The 23,539-nt window shown below is 47.8% G+C and overlaps 1 protein-coding gene and 1 long non-coding RNA gene across 3 annotated transcripts; one reads left to right on the top strand and one right to left on the bottom strand.

Annotated features, from left to right (window-relative positions):
• Positions 1 to 322: 322 nt before the first annotated feature.
• On the top strand, positions 323 to 18,718 carry CBX7 (chromobox 7). 2 transcript variants are annotated; one of them, XM_065047054.1, is made up of 6 exons: positions 323 to 642; positions 2,025 to 2,068; positions 6,110 to 6,175; positions 8,649 to 8,715; positions 9,311 to 9,650; positions 11,674 to 18,718. In XM_065047054.1, the coding sequence occupies exons 1-6, from the start codon at positions 574 to 576 to the stop codon at positions 11,817 to 11,819; spliced, it is 732 nt and encodes a 243-aa protein (XP_064903126.1). In that variant the 5' UTR covers positions 323 to 573; the 3' UTR covers positions 11,820 to 18,718. The 2 variants fall into 2 exon arrangements, with proteins under 2 accessions (XP_064903126.1, XP_064903122.1); XM_065047050.1 differs by having other exon boundaries at positions 324 to 642; positions 11,671 to 18,718.
• On the bottom strand, positions 18,466 to 23,529 carry LOC110364372 (uncharacterized). The gene is made up of 3 exons (XR_010469195.1): positions 22,090 to 23,529; positions 20,970 to 21,188; positions 18,466 to 19,158 (listed from the first exon to the last, which is right to left on the bottom strand). It is a non-coding gene; the product is annotated as an uncharacterized LOC110364372 (long non-coding RNA).
• Between the last annotated feature and the right edge of the window lie 10 nt (positions 23,530 to 23,539).

Consider the following 23,539-nt stretch of genomic DNA (forward strand, 5'->3'; position numbering starts at 1 on the left):
CCTGTCGGTTTCCCACCCGCCGCCCACGACACGCGATCGCCGAGGGCCATTCCTGCGGGAAACACTCGGAAACGCGACCGCCTCGTGGCGGCCGGAGACCCCGCGGGCGGTGGGCACAGGCTCCTCACGGCGCCCCCCACGCAAGCGCCGGGGTGTTGGGAACCGACGGCCCTTCCTGTGAGGAAAGCGAGGGGCCAGCGGGAGCCTGTCCCCTGGAGAAGGGAGGCCGAGTGCCGGCCGCGGGGTGAGGCGGAGCGGCGGCGCGGAGCGGGACTGAGGCGGCAGCGGCCCCTCCGGCGGTTCCCGCCCAACCCGCACCGCGCTCCACCCCCCCGCGCGCGCCGGGGAAAACGTTGCGCAGGTTCTAAAGCGGGGCGGGGGGAGGGGGCGCGGCCGCGCGCGAGGGGGCGTGTGTGTGGGAGCGACGGGTAACGGCCGCCAGCGGGTAACGGCCGCCGCCACCACCGCCGCCGCGCGGGGCAGCCCCCCGCCGCCCACCGCCTTGCGACAGCCAGCTCCCCCGGCCGCGGGGCCGCCGGTGGCCGGCGCCAGCGCCGCTGTCCCGCCCGCTGCATGGAGCTGTCGGCCATCGGGGAGCAGGTGTTCGCGGTGGAAAGCATCCGCAAGAAGCGCGTGCGGAAGGTGGGCTGCGGCGGGGCGGGCTCCCTCGGGGAGGGGGCGCATCACCGGGACACCCCCCGCCCTCCCTGCCTCGCACGAGCGCGGCGGGCAGGGGGCGTGGTGGGCGCGCGCGTGGTCCTCCTGCCTTCTTCCCCCGCGCGGACGGCGGGGCGGGGGCGGCACCGGCACCTGCCCCTGCCTGGGGCCGGCGGGCGGGGGACACGCATGTTGGCGAGAGTTGCTCTCGAGGTGGGGGGGTGCTTCGAGGGTCTCCGCGGGGGAGGTTCTGGGGCACCGGGACAGGGAGAGGGCGTTACTGCTGAGGGGTTTCAGTTTCTGCAGAGTCAGTGCTGCTGACAACAAACCGGACAGCCCGAATCCAGAGGGGGTTTGGAAGACTTGGCGGTCTAGCCTAGTGACTCAGTTTCCCCAGCGGTGAAAGCGCTCTCCATCCCCACAGGGTGTTATGAGGATTAACCTGTAAACAAGCAGAGTGTAGAGATCCTCTGATGAAAAGTTCCTTGTAGGGGCAGTGTTTTCAAACACTGGGAAGCTGGTGAGCCCCCCGTGAGAAAAAGAAAAACAGTTCTCTGGCACAAGTACCCGAGTGCTTTGCTTGCTATGCTGTCCTGTAAATGTGTCTGAAGCTGCAATAGCGGCACTTTGAGGTGTGATCATCCTGCACAGATGAAGGCCTCTGCCATGCTTTGGGAAGCGCTTATTAAAGATTTTAACAGTTGTGCACACTGCTCATGGAGCCCTTGAGCATGGTTTCTAATCACTATGCTTATGTTTGCTTTTTTTGTTTTTCTTTTTAAATTTTGTACTTAGAGTGAACAAATAAATGGATAACTCTGAACTTCAGCTGTGAGCTCCTGTTTGCTTAGGTAGAAAGGTTGAGTGACTATGATGGATAGAACAGTATTTGAGTAAAGCGTGTAGCAGCTGGAAGGGAACATGCCAAAGAGATGCTTCATAGGTTCTGAAATATTGTATTTCTTCTCTTTGCTTAAAAAAATTTCTCTGACACTTGCTCCTGGCATACATCTCCTTTTCACGTTTATGCCTGCTGACTCCTTGTAGGATTGCCTGTAAATGAAGGAATAGTTGCAGTCTTGCTCTCCAGTTGGCTTTTGGGGTTCTGCCTGCTAGGCGTCTGCAAAGGCATGATCCCAAGCTGACGGTAGTTCAAGCATGCTTAAATACCCCTGTGTGCCTGTTTTCTAGGGAAAAAGGTATAGCAAGTGTAGCTGAATGAGGAAGTAGGTTTATTTTGAAAATAAAGTAGTGGGAAATAGGCTTTTCAGTTGCAGAGTTTAGTCCTGTTGACTGGTTGCATATTATGGTAGCCCATATTTGGTTGTGGAGTTTACCTGTTGTCTTCTTTCTTTTTTCACCTTTAGGGCAAAGTAGAATACCTGGTGAAGTGGAAAGGATGGCCTCCAAAGTAAGTTGTGCTTTACTTGTCTTTTTTCCTTTAAATATTTGGTAGTAGCTTACACTGTTTGCTCTGCAACTGAGCATCTCATTTTAGTGGGTAATCTCTTGTGCCTCATTCCAGCAACGATAAACAAAAACAAAGCCACAAACCAAAACCAAACCTATTTCCGGACTGGCAGCTGAGTGATACAAACTGTGTGCCAGTCTATTCTGACTGGTTTTTGCCACCACTGAAGTATTCCACTGAGATGCTTTCTAGGTACCTATGTTTGTAGTTTCATTGAGTTCAACAAGGAGCCCTGACTTCTGAACTTGGAAGGGCTCCTGCTTTTTTGAGTTGGCATCAAGAGGACCCCACTTTGTTTTTAGAGCTATAGACAGTCTTTAGAAATAGAAAAAAAGTCGATGGTCATGTCTTCTTGTCCTGCTGCTTCCCCCATACAATTTGCAAATGGAGAGGGACAATGTTTCAGTTTTATTGATTGTAGCCAAATGCTGGTGATCTTTGTCACGTGGAAATTACAGCCATGCCTTCATTTCCTTGTCTGAAACGGTCTGTTATTTTGAGGGCCTTTTCTACTTTCGCTTTGATTGCTATGTTGAAAAAAGGAAAAAAAAAATTGCAGCATTGCTGTGTACTGTTTACAGATACTTCTCTTGTTAAAATGCAGCTGCCTCTGAAGAAGAGTGATTGCTCTGTGCCTAAACAATCTGCAAAATGCTTTGAGATTAAAAGGATTAGGTAACTGGAGAATATTACTGCTAGCTAGCATCCTAGTAGAACAGCCTCCTGACCAACCCATATGGGGCGCTGTCTTTGCTTTTCTGTTTGGAACTGCGTGTGTGTACATACACAATGTGTGTGGGTACAACGACATTACACATGCAATTGCACTGTGTGTTGCTAAGCAAAGGGGGCTACTTTTATGGGTTCATACTTGCAGTTGCAAAGCAAGGCCTGCTAGGATGGTCCTGCCAGATTGTACCTGGTGTCCAAGAAGTTGAAATGTGTTCCTGCACGCCTAATCCTCATGCTTAATCCTTGTGTTTGTAGGGCGTGTGTGAATAAAAGCAGCTTCCCCTCGCTGGTGGTGATGGTGGGAAAGGGTGACTTTGTTCTTCATTATAAATTCTGCTGTCACAGTGTCATCTTGTGCACTTGTTGAGCATGAGTTGCCATATAGTGTGGGTCAGTTCTTGGACTCCTTCAGCCTTCTAAGTAGCCAAGCCTAATTTAATCACTGGTAGATGTTGGGAAATGTATTCATAGTCTGTAAGGCACCATCCCCCTTTTGGTCAGAATACTGACGTTTATCCTATTCTCCTTTGAGCAAATGCATTGAGGTCCTTCTCTTGTAAGTCACTTGCTAAGAAGGTGGGCTGAGGCATGGCCTAATGTTTCTTTGGACAGAGCAGCCCATATTTTTACTGCTGCCTCTCCAAGCCCTGTGCCTTGAAACTCTGGGGAGTCAGAAACTCTTTTTGGAAATTAAAAAAACACAGCCTTTTGCCCAGGGAGCAAGGGGATGTCAGGGTTTCTTTCTTTTGATGCTGTGACATGTCCAAATACCTTCTCTCTTCCCCCAAATTCCAAATCTGAAAAGCACTGATTTCCACCCCCCATCCCCCCCTCCATTTTAACTGTTCATTCAGTGGTTTGAGTTGCTTAAGACCAGGATGGTGTGAGCACTGAAGCAGCTTTCATCCTGCTAGCAGCCTCTGTTCCTTGTTTCTAAACATACACATGCCTGTGATGGCAGGCAGCACCACAAGCTGTTTGCATCTTTGTCTTCCAGTATATTGTGTTTCCTCATCCCAGGTCCTGTTTCTCTTAAATCCCCTCCCCAACCTTGTCGCATTGCTCTTTGTAATCTCTGTGCCAGTTACCTCACCATTCCCATTGGAGGCTACATGGAAGTGAATAAGGACAGGTCAGTTGTTTGCTGCTTTCCCAAATAATTAGTATTTTACTCTTTCTTTTTTGTTTTTTTTTCCTTTTTAATAAAAAAATATTATTGCTATGTCCTGCACCTCATATTTCTGGATTCTGCTGCAGTCAAGGAATGGAGGAGTTACAATCTGATTCTAGCTACAAGCTTGTTTACAACTTGTATTGGAGTTAAGAGGGGAGGGGGAAGAGGAGGAGTAGAAGGAGGGGGAAGGAAGATCATATGATCTGTGTTTTCCAGAGTGCCTGCTCTCTGCAGTTCTGCTGCAGCCTGGGCTGTGTGTACCCGTATATATAGCTCTGCGTGTGTGCGCGCGCGTGGCAAACTGAACCATGTTTTTTTATACGCAGTGTTTTGCCACTGCAGTGAAGCCAGAAACTGAGCTGCAGAGAAAAGGGCAACACCCACCAGTTTTTAAAAAAAGTAAATCCCCTTTCTTCTCCTGCCCATGAAAAGAAAGCCAATGTCTTTTTTTCTCCTTTGTGTTATTATTTTTCTTAAATTTATAGAATGACTGCCAGAATCCCTGCAGCTGGGAGGAAACCTTCCTCTGTTCAAAGAGCCTCTTGGCTTTGGCAGCTCACAGTCAGGTTGCTGCAGGAGGTTTGAGCAAAGGAGGGAGAGAGGGATCAGCTGGTTATAAAGATGTCTGTTCTTAACTCTCTGATGTACAGTGTACCTTGGGATATCTGAATTTCATACTTTTGTTTTTCTCTTTCGTAAAAGAATTGTACTCCATTTCTAGACCCATTCTCCAGGAATGCTCTTATATTTCAGTAATATTCTTCTATCTAATGGAGAGATGAAAGCAAAAAGCATTTCCAGACCACCTTCCCTGTGTACATACATGCATGTATCATGTGCCCCCATCTACAGCCTGTGCTTCATTCAGAAATGTAAACATCTTAAAATGCTTTCCCCTTTTTAAAAGTCACTGATTCAAATGTATTCTTGCCCACCTGCATGTGGCTTCTCTCTGGCTCTTCTCCCCAGGGGCTGTGAGGAGCTCTGCCTCCAGGCCCTGGACTTCACATTCCAGAAAAATTAATGTTCTGAAGAATTTGTGGTTTCAGACTTGCTTTTTTTTCCTTTGAGTTTGCATGGTAGAGACATGCCACTCACATTTTCTGGGCAAACATAACACCTTAGAAGCAAATGTGCCATGAGGACCACCTTGTGATCCTTTCAGATAGGAGTTTTTGGTTGCTTCTCCCTGGTATTAAGTGCAGCTGTGCCCTTTGAGAATTGGTTTTAGTGTTGCCTGCTGGGTGAGTTCAGTCCTTTCCTGAGTATCTGACTCTTGTCACAGCTGTCTGGCAATGGAGGGAAAGTAGGCAGAGTGACACTGTTCACAGGCTACTTTCAGAGCATCAAGCTGCTTTTGAGTAGTTTTGGTAGCCCTCACCACAACGCAGATGTGTTCCTCCTGCGCTGACGCAGAAATACTGATGACCTCTGCTAGACAGAAATAACCTGCAGGGGGAGTTGAGCAAGGGGAGGAATAGTTGGAAAGTGGCCATCAACTTGCCTCAGGGCCCAGGTCTAAACGTGTTTAGTTGAATGTCATCAGTGGAGAAAAATTAAACTCTTCTTAAATGAATACTTTCAGCTCCAGTGATTAGAGGTAATTAATAATGCAGGTGAGAGAGCGTACTTACTCTTCGAGCACTCTAAATTAAGAGAGACCTATTTTTCAGAGAGCTGTACCAGATCAAGTACAATTGTTCCATGGGGTTCACTGAATTTGAGGGAGTGCTGCAGATGAGACCTGTTTAGGTGTTGACTTAAAATCAGTTTGTGAGTGTCTGCGCAGGATTTGCAAACAGCATGGAGGGGGCCCTGGGGAGGAAAGTCTTCCCTGTTTCCTACAAAGAGCTGCTTGACGCTTGGCCCTGCCTGTTTTGGGAAGGGGAGGTGGCGTATACGGGAAGTTGGGGAGGGAATGACTGGGATTCCTCAGAGCTCTTGCAATGTTGTGACAGGCCTCACCAACCCTTGTGAAGACAGTATCCAGGGCTGCAGCACACTGGTAGCAGGCCTGCAGAGAGAATGTTTCATTAAAGTATTGTTTACTTTATATTTCTTATGTTTTTCTTCAGATACAGCACATGGGAGCCAGAGGATCATATCTTGGACCCTCGCCTGGTAGTGGCTTATGAAGAAAAGTAAGGGTGCATGTTCTTTCTCTCCCTGGATACAGGGAAAGGAAATAGTATCTTTATTTCATAGTGTGCATATAGTGCCCCTGTTGCCCTACTTTGATCAAAGATGAAATGTATAGCAATGAATCCTGCTTGATCTCTGCGCTGGTGTTGGCTGAGGTGGACAAGACAGGGTTAAAGCAGCTTTGATTGGTACTGTTCAGGAAATGAGGCAAAGAACAAGCAACACTGACCCACAGAGCAATCAGTCTCAGGTTCTATTCTGGTCCAGAGCTGGACTGAAGTGATCTGAGGTGATAAGTTTCTCTAACCCATTATTGTTCAGCTGAGTCAGAAAAATTCCCTTATTGCAAGGCTTTCACTCCTACAAAAAGCAATTCTGGGATGTTTTCTTAGCCCACACTGGTCACCATTGGGTTTTAATGAAGGAAAGCTCAAGTGGAAGAGGAGAGTTTATAGATCATGGAAGGAGGGGCTGGCCACCTGGGAAGAATATAAGGCTGTTGTCAGAGAGTGTAGGGAGGCAACTAGAAAAGCTAAGGCCTCCTTAGAATTAAACCTGGTGAGAGGGGTCAAAGACAACAGAAAGAGCTTTTTCAAATACGTGGCAGATAAAACTAACACCAGAGGCAATGTAGGCCCACTGATGAATGAGGTGGGTGCCCTGCTGACAGAAGATAAAGAGAAGGCAGAGTTACTGAATGCCTTATTTGTCTCTGTCTACTCTGCCGAAAGCTGTCCTGAGGAACCCTGTACCCCTGAGGCCCCAGAGGAAGGCAGGACAATGGAGGAGTTTGCCTCAGTTGATGAGGACTGGGTTAGGGAGCAATTAAGCAATCTGGACATCCATAAATCCATGGGTCCAGATGGGATGCACCCGTGGGTGCAGAGGGAGCTGGCTGAGGTAATTGCTAAGACCACTCTCCATCATCTTTGCCAAGTCTTAGGAAACGGGAGAGGTGCCTGAGGTCTGGAGGAAAGCAAATGTCACTCCAGTCTTCAAAAAGGGCAAGACGGAGGAAGTGGGTAACTATAGACCGGTCAGCCTCACCTCCATGCCTAGGAAACTGATGGAACGACTAATCCTTGGTGTCATCTCAAGGCATATTAAGGATAAGAGGGTCATTAGGGGCAGTCAACATGGCTTCACCAAGGGGAAGTCCTGCTTGACCAACCTCATAGCCTTTTATGAGGACATAAAAAGGTAGATAGATGATGGCAGAGTGGTGGATGTGGTCTACCTTGACTTGAGTAAAGCATTTGACACAGTTTCCCACAGCATCCTCACAGCTAAACTGAGGGAGTGCAGTCTGGATGACTGGGTAGTGAGCGGACTGTGAACTGGCTGAAGGGAAGAAGCCAGAGAGTCGTGGTCAATGAGGCAGAGTCTAGTTGGAGGCCTGTATCTAGTGGAGTGCCTCAGGGGTCAGTACTGGGGCTGGTATTATTTAATATATTCATCAATTATTTGCATGAGGGAATAGAGTGTACTATCAGCAAGTTTGCTGATGACACCAAGCTGGGAGGAGTGACTGACATGCCAGAAGGCTGTGCTGCCATCCAGAGAGACCTGGACAGGCTGGAGAGTTGGGCGGGGAAAAATGTAATGAAATATAACAAGGGAAAGTGTAGAGTCTTGCATCTGGGTAGTAGGAACAACCCCAGGTTCCAGTATAAGTTGGGGAATGACCTGTTAGAGAGCAGTGTAGGGGAAAGGGACCTGGAGGTCCTGGTGGACAGCAGGATGACCATGAGCCACCACTGGGCCCTTGTGGCCAAGAAGGCCAATGGCATCCTGGGATGTATTAGAAGGGGAGTGGTTAGTAGATCAAGAGAGGTTCTCCTTCCCCTCTACTCTGCCCTGGTGAGACCACATCTGGAATATTGTTTCCAGTTCTGGGCCCCTCAGTTTGAGAAGAACAGGGAACTGCTGGAGAGAGTCCAGCGCAGAGCCACAAAGATGATCAAGGGAGTGGAGCATCTCCCTTGTGAGGAAAGGCTGAGGGAGCTGTGTCTCTTTAGCTTGGAAGAGACTGAGGGGTGACCTTATTAATGTTTATAAATATATAAAGGGTGAGTGTCACGAGGGTGGAGTCAGGCTCTTCTCAGTGACAACCAGTGACAGAACAAGTGGCAGTGGGTACAGACTGGAACACAAGAGGTTCCACTTAAATTTGAGAAGAAACTTCTCAGTGAGGGTAATGGAACATTGGAACAGGCTGCCCGGGGAGGTTGTGGAGTCTCCTACTCTGGAGAGATTCAAAACCTGCCTGGACACATTCCTGTGTAGCCTCATCTGGGTGTTCCTGCTCTGGCAGGGGGATTGGACTGGGTGATCTTTTGAGGTCCCTTCCAATCCCTCACATTCTGTGATTCTGTGAAATGAGGGAGCTGTGCTGCAAAAAGCGGAAAGTCTTGAGTAGGTTTTGTGCTGTGCTATTTAGTACTCAGTTTGATCTGTGTTCCCCTTTTACAGGGAAGAGAGAGACCGTGCATCAGGGTACAGGAAAAGAGGCCCCAAACCAAAGCGTCTCCTACTGCAGGTAGCCTCTTGCTCTTCTATGTGTTTCTAATTTGTTAGCTGCTGTGCTGCTCCTCTGCCCCCAGGGAGGTAGAAACTGTTGATTCGCTGTTGCCTGGACAAAATTAGGGGTAACAAGCTAACACAACAACATGAAATCAGTGAGTAGGCAGATAGTTTTAACCTATTAGCTGAAGAGCGAGATAACTTGTCTTTAAAATAGCAAACCAAAAAGCAACAGGTCTTTCTTTCTGGACTAGGATTTTATAAACTCTGGGCTTGGGTGGCTGCAGGTTACCTGGTTTGTGTGCTCTTTTAATTTCACGTTAGGCTTGGACTTTCCATCGTGTTAAAAACAACCACTGGTTGGATGCAGAGTTCCAGCACACTTTGAATTGCCAAGCTAAGCAGCCAATCCTAGGAAGCACATGTTAGGAAGAGCTTAGATGACAGTACAAGAGGTGAGAAAAACAGTGTTGTAGAAACAGCACAACTTATCCTAGCTCATCTAGACGTTTGGGGTCTGAACAAAGAGTAGTTTTCTGGCTCCCAAATGGGACCCCTGACTGTATTATCAGATTTCCACTCTGACCCTTGCTGCATTCATGTCTTGTCAGCGGCTGTATGGCATGGACTTGAGGAGTGCCCACAAGGGAAAGGACAAGCTTTGTTTCTCTCTTGCGCGGAGGTTTGGAGGAGGAGACAATAGCCTGCCAGGGGCCAAGCCAGGACAGGCAGAGTTCTCTGAGAAGACTGGAGGATCAGTCCTGCCATTCTCTCTTCGGAAGCAACGCAAAAACCAGAAGTATCTGCGACTGTCAAGAAAGAAGTTCCCCCGCATGGCGAGCCTGGAGAGCCGAAACTGCAGGCATGACTTCTTCCTGAATGATGCAGTGGGTTTAGAGGGCAGCCAGGGCTCTGAGGACTGGGAGACCATGCAGCACACCAGCAAAGAAGGTAAGGCCAGAGACCCCTTGGCTTTGAAGTTCTGGGACATGTGAAGGATGCTCTGCATGCTTCCTCCTTGCTTGTCTCATCCTGGGACCATGGTTTAGGTCGGGTCCTCAGAGCAGCTCTCACTGGCTCACGTGGCCCTCTTGTCTGCAAGTTCCTTTCTTGTTTGGATGAATAGCATAATTAACCTATTTTTTTGGTGCTGTTGCCTCTCTGTAGTTTTGTATCAGTGATGCCTTTTTCAGCAAACTTGCAGAAGATACTGCAACTTACTCTGCTCTCAGTTTCCTCCCAGCAGAGGTGACGTGCAGGTGTGGTAGTGATGAATTCTGCCTCTGTCCACATATCTGCACATGTTCTGCCTGCTGCTCTGCTAAAAGGAGTTTGGCTGGCAGTGGGCAAGCTCAGATCCCACCACTCCTCATAGTGCTGCTCTGGGGAGCACACAGGAATGCTGCTAGGAACTCAGAGTGCATTCTTCTGCCCCCTCCTTCCCTTTCCTCTCCACACCATCCATCCTCTAAAGTTACTTGTTTATGGATCTGTGTGAGAGGGGGATGAGAGATGAGCTGAGGATGGTAACTCCTGCCTGATCCCACTGGGTATGCAGTATGGGTGTAGGCATGGGAGATGTCCAAGCACATTTGGCATTTTGGGGAGGGATACCAGCATCTTGTGCAGGAGGTCTGTGGGATGTGCTTGCTGCTCTGAGTTACCAGGGAAACTCTATCCCTGCATTATTAAAGCTTCTGGAGGCGTAGCTTTCCTGAGGAGTGGAAAACTGGGGTTTGTGTGGCTTGTAGTAGCTAAGGGAATCCTGTTACTCCTTGCTAGGAGTAGCTGTTAGCCAAGCAGGATTAGGCAGGATGTTGGGGAGAAGGCTGGGAATCAAAGCTATCCCTTAGTTTCTGAGAGGGATTCAAAGAGCACCCAAAATCCAGCAAGGCAGCAACTGGGCTAGCACAGAGGAACCTGATGTTGCATTTGGCAATGGGCAAGTGTGTGGCGCTGTTCACCCCTTGAAGCACTGGGCTCTAAAGCACTTTGGGATTGGAAGAGTGCACGGCACCACAGAAATGTAAAACTGCTTTTGTTCTCCCCTTGATGCACGTCCTGCATGGAATTCTAATTATTGTTAGCGGGGATTGGACTCTTTTTGAGAAGAAAGTAGGCACCCCAAGTATTTGAGACAGATGCCAGAAAGTACACTTTGAAGGGGCCCTTGTTCCTTGCCTAGGTTGGGACAACAAGGTATTGTAGTACAGGTGTACTGACAGGAAAAGGGTATGCTTTCCTTCCTCATTCTGTGTATTTTTGTGGTGGTCTCTGGGAGCTGGAGGGAAGTGAGGGACTAATAATTATTTTTGCAGTGAGAAAGTACAGGGATGCTTGGATTTCTTGTGCGGAGCAATCAGTGAGCAAAGGAAAGGTATGAGAAAGGGAGAGCAGCCTCTCCATTAAGCAGTATTGATGGATTTTTGACAGAATAGCACCCAGGTTGTGTTGCACATGCAGTATGAGGAAGACCCTTCATTTTGGATCCCTTTGACCCCCGTAGAAGTATCTGAAGAGCGTGTGTAAGAGTGTGTGATTTTTGACTTTTCAGCAGGGTAGAGCATTTAAAAGCAGGTGAGCTCACACCTGGGTGAATGTGCTTTGTTGACACAGAGCTAAATTAAGGGCTGAAATGGGGTAAGAGGTGTCCGGGAATTGTGGATGGTTAGATAAGCTGGGTTGCGTTACAGGGTCTTTTGACCTCTATGTTGTCTGCTGCAATGCTGGTCTTTGTTTGGACACCTTTGCTACTCTTTCATTTTCACACTATTCCCTGCAGTGATCCTCCATTTTCTCGGAGCCTCTGAGGGGAGGGCTTGCCCATGCTCTCTCTTGCCATGTATGTGCAGACTCAGTACAGGCTGATTTCACCTACTGTTTGTCAGAAAGGAGGCCCCTTTTCCATCCTTTCCTTCCTCCTTCTCCTTCACTGTCACTAACATGCTCTTGTCTGCCTCTCCTTCTGCAGCAGATGTGGATGGCAGTCTCCCTTGGATTCCCACTGTGCCCCCCAGCGAAGTGACAGTGACAGACATCACTGCAAACTCCATTACCGTCACTTTCAGAGAAGCACAAGTGGCTGAGGGCTTCTTCCGAGACCGGAGCGCACCGTTCTGAATCTCCATTTTCAGTGCTCCCCAAAACCAGTACTTTTAGGGTGGGGCTAGGGGGAAGGGTTATTTTACCCTGAAGAAAAAAAATCCAAAATGTCACCTCTTAAAATGTTTACAGAAACCTTTTTTCTTTTTTTTCCTTTTTCCCCCCTTTCAGATACGCAAAAAAAAAAAAAAAAAAAGCAGTGTAGGGGGTGTGTGTTTGTCATTGCTTTGTCCATCTGAAAAACTGACGTCCCTTTCCCTGGCAAAGACTCCCCTCCTAGATGTGAAAGCAGCAAGCTGAACAATCTGCCTTTTATCCTGTTAAGTGGTGGCAGCTGCATTTGTGGGGAGAGGGCATGTGGAGGTGGAAAGAGAGCTGGATCTCTAGCTTGCCGCCTTGCTCTGCAACTGATCCCTTGGATAAAGATTATTGTCTGTGCATTGCTCTTCCCACCTTCCTCCTCCCTCTCTTCCTGCAGCAGTGAGAGGTGATGTATCCTACCTGTGTAGATAACTCCAGCCTATTAAGACTTTCTCTCCAGTACTGTTTTCCCTGTGGCCTGCTGTCAGGACATCAGAACCATCTTTGCCTGTCTGTGGTTAACCCAGTCTTTGCAGCATGGGTCTGTATAGACAGCAGAGGTTTCTCCCTTTGTTTGTTGATCATGTGGAAAGACTGAAATGCATCTCTGAAATCTAGATTGGCGACATAAATTCAATTTGCCCTCATTAAATGCCCAGAAATGCAGCGCAGTCGAGACATACCGTTCTGTATATGCTAAACAGGATTTCTAGTCTTGGCTGAGCTGTGTAAGGAATGTGTTATGGAAAGTGGGGTGTTCTTACCCTTTGCCAAATTCAGTATTAATAACAAATGCTGCCCTGAATCTCTGGTAATAAGTTGGTTGAAAACTGACTCTTCTCCCCTGGGAGGAGAGGCTAAGAGGACAACCGAAGCATTGCCTGGCACTGCAAAGATATCCAGGATACTGGCACAGGCCCAGGACACAGGAATTGGACAGAACTGAGCTAGAAACGGACCTCTGATTAGCAGCAAATTCTGTTCTTGGATCCCATTGAGAGATCCAAGGTAAACAACATGTGCGGAAGACATGTATTAGATTTGAGGAGGGTTAAAAAAAAATCTTAAATCTTAGCAATGAGAATTCTTGGATTGTACTGCCCAAGTAATATTTTTCCGTGACTCCGGTCTCCTCACAGTATCTGTGATCCTGTACTACTTACTGATGGGAACTTCCCCTTGGAAGGCTTAAAAATCTTTGCCAAGGAAAGCAGTCTGCATTTCAATAGACCCTGCCTGATCTTGCACTTAAAATGCCTTGTGCTGGACTGCCTGTGACACTTTGAGGTTTTTGAAGAATTGCTGTATTTTGATTTGGTAGTTTAGCATAGCATCTGTTCTTGCACATGCATGTTCTCTTCCATATTTTTAAAAGCAAATTTTATTTAAATAACTTTTTAAATATAGTCCTTTTCCTATGGAAAGCAAGAAAAGTAAGCTAGAGTCTAAGGTGGGAACTGCAGGACAGAGTGCTGCAGGGTAACATTGGGTACTGTTATTATTACTGTCCTTAAATCCTTTGTTTCCTCACCCCACCTGAAGCATTTCGTATCTGCTGTCTTTATTCTATATGAAGCTACGAGCCTTTTGAGCTCTGAGCTAAAGACACTTGTGGAAATCCTCAGTGTGTTTCTTTGAAGGGCTTAGCTGCTGGCCTGCAGAATTTGGGAGCTCTGGGGCATCTGGTCCTCCACACATCTACTTTTTGCCAAGTGCTTGGACTGCCCCTGTGGTTTCTAAAAGTAGGTTTTACCTCAGATAGGATATGGCAGCTCAGTGTAGACTTAGGATTTCCCCTTCCATCTCAGAGAGCTGTTTGATCAGGCCTGTCTTCTACTGTGTCACAACGGTTTCGGGACCACTGGGAAGATCTTGAATTTCTGGACTAGCCTTTTGTCTCCCAAATAACTGACGAATGAGTTTTATTATGGAGAAATCTGAGAGGGTGAGAAGTGGAACCTGAGGGGGGAATTATGTGGTGGGAGGAAGAGTGAGTGGGAAAGAAGCTTGCAATAGCTAGCAAGGGCAAATTGATGAGGTAAAGCATACAGGCTCCGGATGTTTGTTGAACGTGGGTGTCCAGAGCGAGGCGTCTGTATCTGGAGTTGCACCCTCTTTTGCAGGATGTGGGGTCAGACTGTGTTGTCATCATCACTCCCCCACACACACCCACATACCCTTTCTACCCAACATTTGCCAAATCTGAATACCTGCATCTTTCTTTGGGTGTGAGCAGTGGACGTACCACATATCTGAGTCTGCTCTTGGGGGTTGTAGCAGGTCAGGTAGTTCTGGTTGCAGAAGTGCAATATTTTTAGCTTATTTTTTAAAGTCTTGAATTCCAGCTCATCCTGCTAAATCTTCATGGCATTTATAGAATCTGGTTTCTTTATTCTAATGCAACCACTGTTGCCTTTGTCCTGTCTTTATCTCAGTGTACAAACACACCAAAAAAAGCTTCCTGTTTACCAAAGTTCCTGGCTTTGGTGAACATTGGAAGCAATACCAATCCTGCGGCAGGAAAGAGCTTGTCCTAATACACTGGATTTCCATCCTCTGTTTTTCTCGCCACTCACCAGCTGAGACTTCTCAATGTTTTGTTTTGGCATTTCTCTTTAAACATATTTTCTTCCTCTTGCAGTAGAGTTTTCAAAGACCTGTGTTTGTCTTTCAAAGAGGATCCACCCACAGCTTCATATCTTAATCATTTTTTGGATGAAGCTAGCATGCGTTCTGTTGGTGACTAATCATCTTGCTACACGAAGTGTTGAACAAAGTACCTGGCTACCATGCTGCTTTGCATACAGGTCAATGAGGAGTTAACCCTTATCAGGTTACGATGCAACAAGTTGCATGTGCGTGGGTTTGGTTTTGTGTATGTGAGGAGGAGTTTGTGGTAGGAAACTAAGCAGTTACTGTGTTGGAGTGGACTTTTTTGACGTTCATGAATTCTTACTCATGTTAAAGATCTTTTTGAGAAGATTTTTCTCTTGATCTTTTTAAAATGTGGCTCTGTTCCATATCATCTGGTGACATATCATAAACTTCCTTGGTAGAGCTGGTCCTCACAGACTTTAAAATGAGCTTTATTCCACTTCTGCAGGTGTAGAGATGTATGTCGGTTTTACTTGTAATGGCAAGAGAGGTTGTCTGGGTTTACTTGTCTCTTCTCCCCCACACCATCCATCTGCGAGTTCAACCCAAAATCTGAAAATTGAGTTGGGACCTCTTGGACTAACATATCATGAAAATCAGATGCTGTGCTTAGAGTTTCGTTAAGCATTCCGTTTGATTAGAAGAGCCAGAATAGCATCCAGCTGAAGCTGAGTTTAATAATTCTATTTAAAGCACAAGCCAAGAATAGAAATGGGTTAACTCTCCCATACCTCATTTGGCTCCATGGCTGTAAACAAGAAAATCAAACTTCAGCCAGTGGAAATTACTGAACTGTATGCAAGAAACAAACTTCTTGAAGAAGAGCTCTTCTAATAGTGATTCTTAGAACTGTTTCCATTTGAGAATTTACCAGCCACATTTTGGGGACAGAAAATTTTATTTTGTAGATCTTCTCAGAGTGATCTCACTATATATGATGTGACAGAACTGAGGGGCTTCATGAGATTGGAAAACCTTTATTGTTAATGCTGTCTTAAAAAAAAAAAAAAAAAGAGGAAAGGACTGCCTCTGTTCCTGGATGGTTATAAACTAGATATTGTTGTACTGATACATGTGATACCTTGGAACAGCAAGTTTTAACACATAAATAGTGGCATTAAGTAGCCTTTTAGCTCCTGCATGCTCCTTATTGTCTTGGATTTGCTTGGGGGCCCTTCTGCTTGTGAAGTCAGACCAAGGTGGTTTTGGTTTTTGTTTTGTTTTCTCTTTTTCAAGCAAGGCCAGGATATTATTGTGAGAACACCCAAAAGCAGTTCCTTTTGCCAAAATAAACCCAAATTTGTTAGTGAATTGACCCTTGCTTATGTTGGAGCCTCAGACAGAAAGAAGCTTATTGAGAAACGAGTGGCTTTTTTTGTTGTTGTTAGTGTTGTGAAATTGTCTGGAATTGTTCTTCTGGTGTTTTGTGACTGAATGTATAAAATTGTTTGTTCACCTCACAGGGGGCCCTTGGCCCCAGTGCTGTTTCCTGCTGTACGCCAGCTAGTGCTGTTTGTTGGTTTCACTGGAACAGAGAAGGGAGGCCTCACACAGGTCAAAAAATAGGCAGGGTAGCTCATGCAGGACCCTCGGTGGTAGCCACAACAGAGGCCAGGGTGCGGAAGGCAGTGGCAAGAGTTGTCAGCCACATCCATGTATTTAAGCAAAGCTAAATCTACCACCACCTCTCCACCCCTTCCTCTCCTCTCAAACTTTAGGTTTGTGCTTTCTGAATTAGGCAAAGTGCAAAAACCTAATTTTCTAAATCGAACTGGTATCTACCCATCTTCTGTTCCTCCCTCGCTTAACTGTAGCCTAAGAAGAAGGCAGTGAGCCTTTCTAGAAAAATAGTAGGGGCAGCTGCCTCAGAGTTGCTGTGCCGAGGTGGCTGAGGACAGGCTTTTGGGTGCAGTTGAGAGAGAAGGCATGTTAGAAGTGCAGAGAACTTGTGAAGCTGGTCCCTTGCATCAGTGGGTGGATGCCCTTGGAGTTATGAGTGGGCCCTCTGTAGAGGAGGTGGTCAGTGCTGCATTTATGTAGCTGTCTTTCATCATTTGTGAAAGCAAAGGAGATGGGGACATTGACAGCTTGTGTAGGGCAACTTCTACATGGAAATGTATAGCATTAGCACATAAAGGTAGAGGGAACATGTCACTTTTTCCATGCTTGTCATAAAACAGTTGTTCCCAAGGGCATGGTAAATTTGTTTTGAGACAATAGCTTATGATCAAGAGACCATGTTGTCCTCTGCCTGCTGAACTTGCTGTCCTCACAGAGAGAGAGTGAACCTTCTGGGTGTCGAACCACCTGCATTCTACCCAAGCAGTTGGTCAAGATGGGAAGGCCTACAAAACAGCCCCGGGACAACTGGAAGGAGAGAGAAGCAATCACTTAAAAATGAATTCAGACCCTTCAAATCCTTTCCTTTAACAAGCACTTCCTGGAGTGATGACCCCTTTTTCTCTTCCAGTTCTCTTTCCCTTGCACTCTTAATTTTTTAAAGTACAGTGGCTTAGCAGGGAGCAGTGGGAGATGATCCCTAGTTAACTGTGTGTTGTAGAGAGGAGCAGGGCTCAGTGGGAGCATGTAATGGCTGAGCCAGGGGAGATGGATTGCTACCAAGTTGGGATGGGGTAGAAGCTTTGCTGCTGAGGTTGTTTCCATCTGCCATGGGCTGCTCTGCAAAGATGCTGGGGGTTCTGGTCTGAGGGTGCCAGACGGATATTGAAGGGGAGAGCTCATAAGGTGGTTTGGAACCTCTGTCACAACATATGTCGTTACTGGGGTAGCAGAGTTTTGACTAGGAGGGAGATTTTGCAGAAGGAGGAGGTGGAAAGCCTTTTTTATTATTATTATTTTTTTAACCAGAAAATGTAGTGTCAGCACAAAGCAGCTTTTTGCAAATCTGTCAAAATGTTAAGCAGCTTTTTTTTGCTTTTAAATCTGAAGTATATTTTGAAGCACTTTGGAAATGCAAAGTACTAGGAGTGCTAAGTACTCCTTATCGTCTGTCTAAAAGTGGCATTTGAAAAGCAAAAGATGTATCTGTTTCAGGATGCTGGCTGCTCCTTATCATTTTTCCAGAGCTGCCACCCAGCCCTTTGCCTCCCTCCCATGGCTGAAGAGGAGGGCGTTCCGGCCGTGCCAAGGAAAGGAGGGCTCCCTCAGGGAGGAGAGGAGAGGAGACCTGCAAAGTCCCTTGCTTGCTTCAGGGTGCAGGTCGCCTTCCTCCCTCCCCACCTCCTTTGTCTGAGGAAAGGGAAAAATGAAGCTGAGTTTCAATTTGAGTGATCCTAGTCTGGAACTATGATCACTTCTTTTAGCTCTGGAGACATCTTTTTAGTTTCCTGTCTGAAAAACTGCACCTTATTAGCTTACTTGAGGAACAGGGAGATATCTGCAAGGGGTGGGGTGAGGAAGGGAGGGTGAACCAGGAGCTGTCTTCAGTACCTCCTGGATTTTTCCAGAGGCCATTTTCCTCATCCCATCTCCAACAGAATGGCAACAAAAGAACTAAAATGATTTAGATGGTGCTTTTGTTCTCAAAAACTCAGAAACCTTTTGAGCAGGCTGAGATAAGAAAATCTTTTTTCCTCACCTAGCCAGCTCTACAGCTGGGGGAACCCCAGTTCTCTTGCTGGGTTTTCAGCACCAACCTTTCCCCTCGGTGTATGCACATCGTTAGGAGTGTTTTGCACACCAGCTCATCTAATTCGGTATGCTTCCTTTCTGTTGGGGGGGAAATGGAGGATGGGGTCAGTTAGAGGGGAGAGTCCTCCATGATTTTTGTTGTTATCTCTTCAGTTGCTGCTGTTGTTCCTGTCAGCACGCTTGAGCATCTGAGTCTTTGCACACAGAAAGCTTCCTTTTGCACAGAATGAGCTTCTAGCTTTTGTACAGACTAACTGAATGTATTTGGGGAGTGGGGGGAAACAGGGAGTAAACCAATTCCAAACAAACCAATTGGAATATAAATGCCTTTTCTGAGCGAGTATGTGCTGTAAAAGGAGATTGTAATAGCAAAGGGAGGGCAGGTTCAAGTATAATTTGACACAAAGTGTGGTTTTATTTTTGTACTGATATGGATAAGAGACTGTACAGCATCTATTTATTTAGATGATTTATGTGGTAAATGTTGCAAACAACATTATTAAAATATTAAATATGAAAACTGACATTTACCTTATGGTCTTTTTGTGTGGTCATTTACTTCCCCTTGCTTTAATTCTACAGCTGAATTGTTTTCCACTGGTCGCTTCTGTTGGTATAAACATGCAGCATGGCTGGAAAAGGAATGGAAAATGTGTGTGTGTGCATGCGTGAGAAACAATCAGTAAAGAAGGATCAATGAAGAATGAAGCCTGCAAAAGGCTGTTTCTGACATTACTCATTACTTTGATTTGAGGAGGTTAGGTTTTTATTAATTTTTAACCCACTGGGCTAGGGCTGTACAGAGGTGACCTGGGGACGGTTGGTCTTTGATGGATTAGAATTTGAAGAGGAGGACACCGATGGCAGGGTGACTGCTGCTCTGCGTTAGGGAGTTCTTGACGTCCTCGCACAATGCTGCGGCGCCAGGACAGCTCTTCTGGAGTGCTGGTGTGCCCCAAATCCTGCATCTCTGTGGGAACAGAAAATCTGAGGCAAGGCCTGGGCTGCCAAACATGTTCTGCACTGGTTGCCAGCGGGGAAGCCTGCTCTCCTCCAAGCCAAAGCCTCCAGTGGGTTGGCCTGCAGGGATTTCAATGAGCTCCCCAGGAGCCCAGCAGTGAAGCTGGGCGTCTGATTCACTGCTGCTCAGGAGGAGTTGGCTGAGGAGCCTCAATCCTGGGATTGCAGATACCTCATGGAGAGAATCCCAAAGGGCCACTTAGTTTGTGTTGGTCTAAACCTTGGTCTCTCAAGATGTGTGCCTCTCCATCTCCTGTGGAGGGGAGGCCAGCCATTAATCGAGGTACCTCAGCAACCAAATGGGGCAAAGATGTCTTCAGTGGATGTAACGTGAGGGTCAGACCTGCATCCAAATGCAGCTATGACGTCAATTACAAAAACATATCAAGCAAAAGTGGGAGGAAATGGGGTGCGTTTCCTGAGTCAGTCATGGCTCAAGGTCGCATGGTTAGGTCTTGCCTGCATTACCAAAGCGCAGTCAGTGTGTTTGCCCATAGCCAGGGAGGCTGGATTTCAATGATGGCATTGGAGCAGGACTCCAGCCAGACACTTATTTTCTGGCAGCAGCTAGTGAGTCAGGTGAAGTTGTAAGAAACTGCAGTGCAGTGTTACGGGAAAGCCTATGCTGGAGATTGTTTCTTCCTACCCCTGCCAATACTGCAGAGACTGGCTGTCACTAGAAACTCATAAGGGCTTGTCCTTGTGTATGCATGTGTTGCTTGGATTAAAGGTTAATCTGGATAGTACTTCTCTTTTTTTAATAATCTGTTGCTGTGCTGCCCCTCTGATCCATGCAGTGCTGCTGGCTTGCCTCACGCATCTCTCCTGAGACGATGCCTGACAACACAGTCACTCAGCTGTGACACAGGACGAGCCCCTGGGGCCCTGCTATGGCAGGCAGCACCCAAGAGGGGAAACGGCACAGTTTGGGCAGCTTGGTGTTCTCTGAGAGTCATGGAGCGAAACACAGTGTGTGTGGCCCCTAGGATGGCAAGTGCTGACAGGAACCTGGCAGTCATCTCCTGTCTGTTCAGTGCCACTCGCCTCCCCTGCTCTTGGTCCTTCTCTTCCCAGTGTTTTTTTTTTTCCAGGCGACTGTTTTTAAAGTGAAGATGGAAGAAACCTGAGGGATCATGTAATCACTCTGATCCAGGGGCAGCCTGGGTGGCTGTCTGCTTTGGAAACTTCGTAGGCAGGCCCCTGGGCTATCATACTAACCCTGTGGTGTGGGCACTGCATGAACCCCACGGCCTTTCTCCTCTCTCTGCAAGCTGGAAGGGTGGATGTTCTGGCCACTGCTTGGGTCATGCTGAGCCACCCGTAACTGCTGCACGAGGAAGGACACAGTCAGCTCTGAGGTGCCTGTCCTTGCTCGGGTCTGTTTCAGAGTTGCAGCTGGGAAATCTCACCGCATTTTGATACAATGACCACAGCACTGAGGGTTTGCTCAAGGGGCTGAGGTGTGTGCAGCTGCACCAGCTCCCAGTATAGGCGAGAGAATGACCATTTCTTTACAGAAATCTGCTGCTCCTGGCAGCAGCCTCCCCGGAGCAAGCAGCAGCGGAGTTGGCTGATCAACCCTTGGAGTTGTTCTAGCGAAGATAAGTGCTGCTACTCCTGCCAGGTCACAGGTCCTCAAAAAACGAGCCTGGAGGCAGCTACTGGCTTGGAGCAGGTGAGTATCCCATTATCAATGCTATTTAAAAAATAAATAATATTCTTGCACCGGCTGCTCTCTACCTACGTTCATACAACACTTACCAGTGATTCTGTTGAGAAAGGTCTTTTTGCTCCCACAAAGCTTATTGCTTCTGTGCTCTGGCTTGTCTGTGCTAGCAAGATGTGCTATGGTGCATCCTATGGCACCACGGTCTGGAGGGCAGTGAGGTGCCAAAAAAATACTCTGTTTCAGCGCTTGTAGTGAACAGTAGCTGTCCTGGGAGTGCCATCTTCCAGGTTGTTTTGGGCTTAAGTGTTTCACTGGAAATGTGAATGAAACAAAGGAAATAACCAACAATGCTCTGAACAGCTGGATACTCTGCTGCTATTTTGCTTTCTGATAGTTCAAGTTAGATGAAAGAGCCTGGGGCTGGGCAATACCTGTACAATGGCTGCTTGCGGTGATTTGAGCAGCTGCTGTGGCAGGAAAGAAGGTCCTGCTGACAGGTGAAAGGAAAAAATAACTGGGAAGAGCACATGGAGTTCTCTGAAATACTGCTGCCCCTTCTGGTCCATGGATTGGGGTTGCCTTGTGTGCCTGCCCTGAGGTGAGGTGTGATGCTCATCACCTGCACATCTGTTTGGGGACAAGGCCACCAATCACAGCTGCTGCGTGTGTGTTTGTGTAGCTGTGTCAGGGCTTTCCCCCCGTTTTATATTTGGGAGTGCCTGCTCTATAGGGTGGATGATACTGATGTCTGGAAGTTCAGTTATTTGACGCTCAGCCACAAGTGTAAAAGCAGTTGTTTAAACAAAGTGAACGGTAACAAATAAGCCAATTTAAATGTGGATGGTGTTAATGAACACTTAAGGTGCAAAGTTAAAAGCAGTTTAAAAAGTGAAAAGCAAAACACAACGGGTGTGATCGACTTGTTCTTTTCAAGTCACCTTCCGACATTTGAAGAACTGAGATTAAAAAAGTGGTCCCTAGAGAAATGGGGCAGTCCAGAAGGACTTGTCCCATTCCAGGTGAGAGTCTTGAGTGATCTTGCCTGGGGTTTTGTTCTCAGCTGGCCTATGGTGGTAAATACCTGAGAAAGGGCCTCTCGCAGTCTATGCTTGAAGTGAGTTATATGACCTAAATGCAGAATTACCAGTGGTGAAGTACACTGTGGTTCACTCCCTGACCACGGAAACACGGTGTTCTCTGAATTATTCTTACCTGAATCAGGGCCTGTGACTGTCCATTTGACAGCTCTTCTCTGTCAGCATTCGGCAGCCTCTCTATCCACCCCCCTTTGAATGAGGATGAGGTGGTGGGGAATGTGTCCTCTCTTGAGTCACTTTTTCTCTGGCCAGAGAGCTTGCGTTGGCTGCAACGTTTCATCTGCTAAGGTGAAAAAGAACAAAACACTGTGACAGATCTTGTCTGAGTCACAGGCAGTGATGAAAGGGCTAGTTCTCCTACCTGCCCACCTTTGTTTTTGGGAAATACATCCCTGCTGGTACTGATATATAGAGCCATTTCCAGAATATTCTCCTTCTGAGTGGAACTTCGGAGCTGGAAAGGAAAGGGGAATGGCAAATGGGGTTAGCAAAGGCCCCAGGGGCTACAAGTGCCCCCTGCCAGGCTGGCTGAAAAGCGGGCAGCTGAGGGGTGCCCGTGCTCTGCAGGCAGCTATTGGGGTGAGAAGGCAGCAGAAGCAGGATGGCCATTGCCTACAGCCCTCACCACAGTTCCCCTTTTCCCAGAGGGTATAATTCCGAAACGCACCCCCTCCTCACCCCAAAGCGGCGCTAACGCAGGAGAACGCGCGGCTCCGGTGCGTGCCAGGCAACGCAGGGCGGCGAGCTCCACGTGAAGTCAGCTGCAGGGCTGCACGCTTCCATTTTGAACCGCACAGAATTGATTGTGACTGAGCTTTTTTCTTTATGCCTTTTTAGCACCTGCGAGAGAGCGTAAAGCACTCTGCAAATTAAATAGGATTTTGCAGTAACACTCAGGGACAGGGAATTCCTTTAAGTGACTTAACATTTTTCTATTCTTTTTAAAGGTTTCTGTAGCACACTTGGTCCATTTACCTTGCAGTACCTTATACTGGTTCGAAAATAAGGCCACAAAAAAGCACCAGCCAAAATGGGGAAAAAAGAAAAAAAAAGGGTTTAAGCGCCTTTGTTGTTAGTTTTTGCCTCCATAGGTACTTTAAGATCGCCTGCTCCCCCAGTGCCACCCCGCTGGCTGGAAGGGAGTGACAGTGCATGTGTGTGCAGAGGGAGCAGAAGAGGCTGCGCGGCCCCCGCTGCCGCCATTGTTTTAAGTAAAAAAAGCCCGCCGGGGCGGAAAGGGGCACGGCGCCACGGCCGCCATGCCGGGGCTCTGCCCGGCCGGGTTGCCCGCCCCGCTCCCCCGCTGGCCCCTGGCTTCGAACACCGACCCCCGGCGCAGGGGCCGCGGGTCACCCCCCGCAGGCGGTCCCGGCGGAGCCCCCGCCCTCACACCCACGGCCGCGCGGCCCCTTTAAGGGCTGGCGCCTGCGCGCGCCCCCTTCCCTTAGCAACCGCCCCCTCCCCACGGGGGAGCAGCAGCGGGAGGAGGAGGAGGAGGGTCACGCGCGGCCGCGGCGGGAGGGGGCGCGCGGGCGTGCGCGAGCCGGCGGCGGCACGAGGAGGGC

Source organism: Columba livia, chromosome 1 (genome assembly GCF_036013475.1).
Source record: "Columba livia isolate bColLiv1 breed racing homer chromosome 1, bColLiv1.pat.W.v2, whole genome shotgun sequence".
Lineage (NCBI taxonomy): Eukaryota > Metazoa > Chordata > Aves > Columbiformes > Columbidae > Columba > Columba livia.

What these genes read in the sequence shown, in the direction of transcription:
- CBX7 (XM_065047050.1), top strand. Translation starts at nt 574, where the DNA reads ATGGAGCTGTCGGCCATCGGGGAGCAGGTGTTCGCGGTGGAAAGCATC. An exon ending in GTAGTGGCTTATGAAGAAAA is followed by an intron (nt 6,176 to 8,648) that starts GTAAGGGTGCAT and finishes CCCCTTTTACAG; the next exon opens with GGAAGAGAGAGACCGTGCAT. An exon ending in CAAAGCGTCTCCTACTGCAG is followed by an intron (nt 8,716 to 9,310) that starts GTAGCCTCTTGC and finishes ATGTCTTGTCAG; the next exon opens with CGGCTGTATGGCATGGACTT.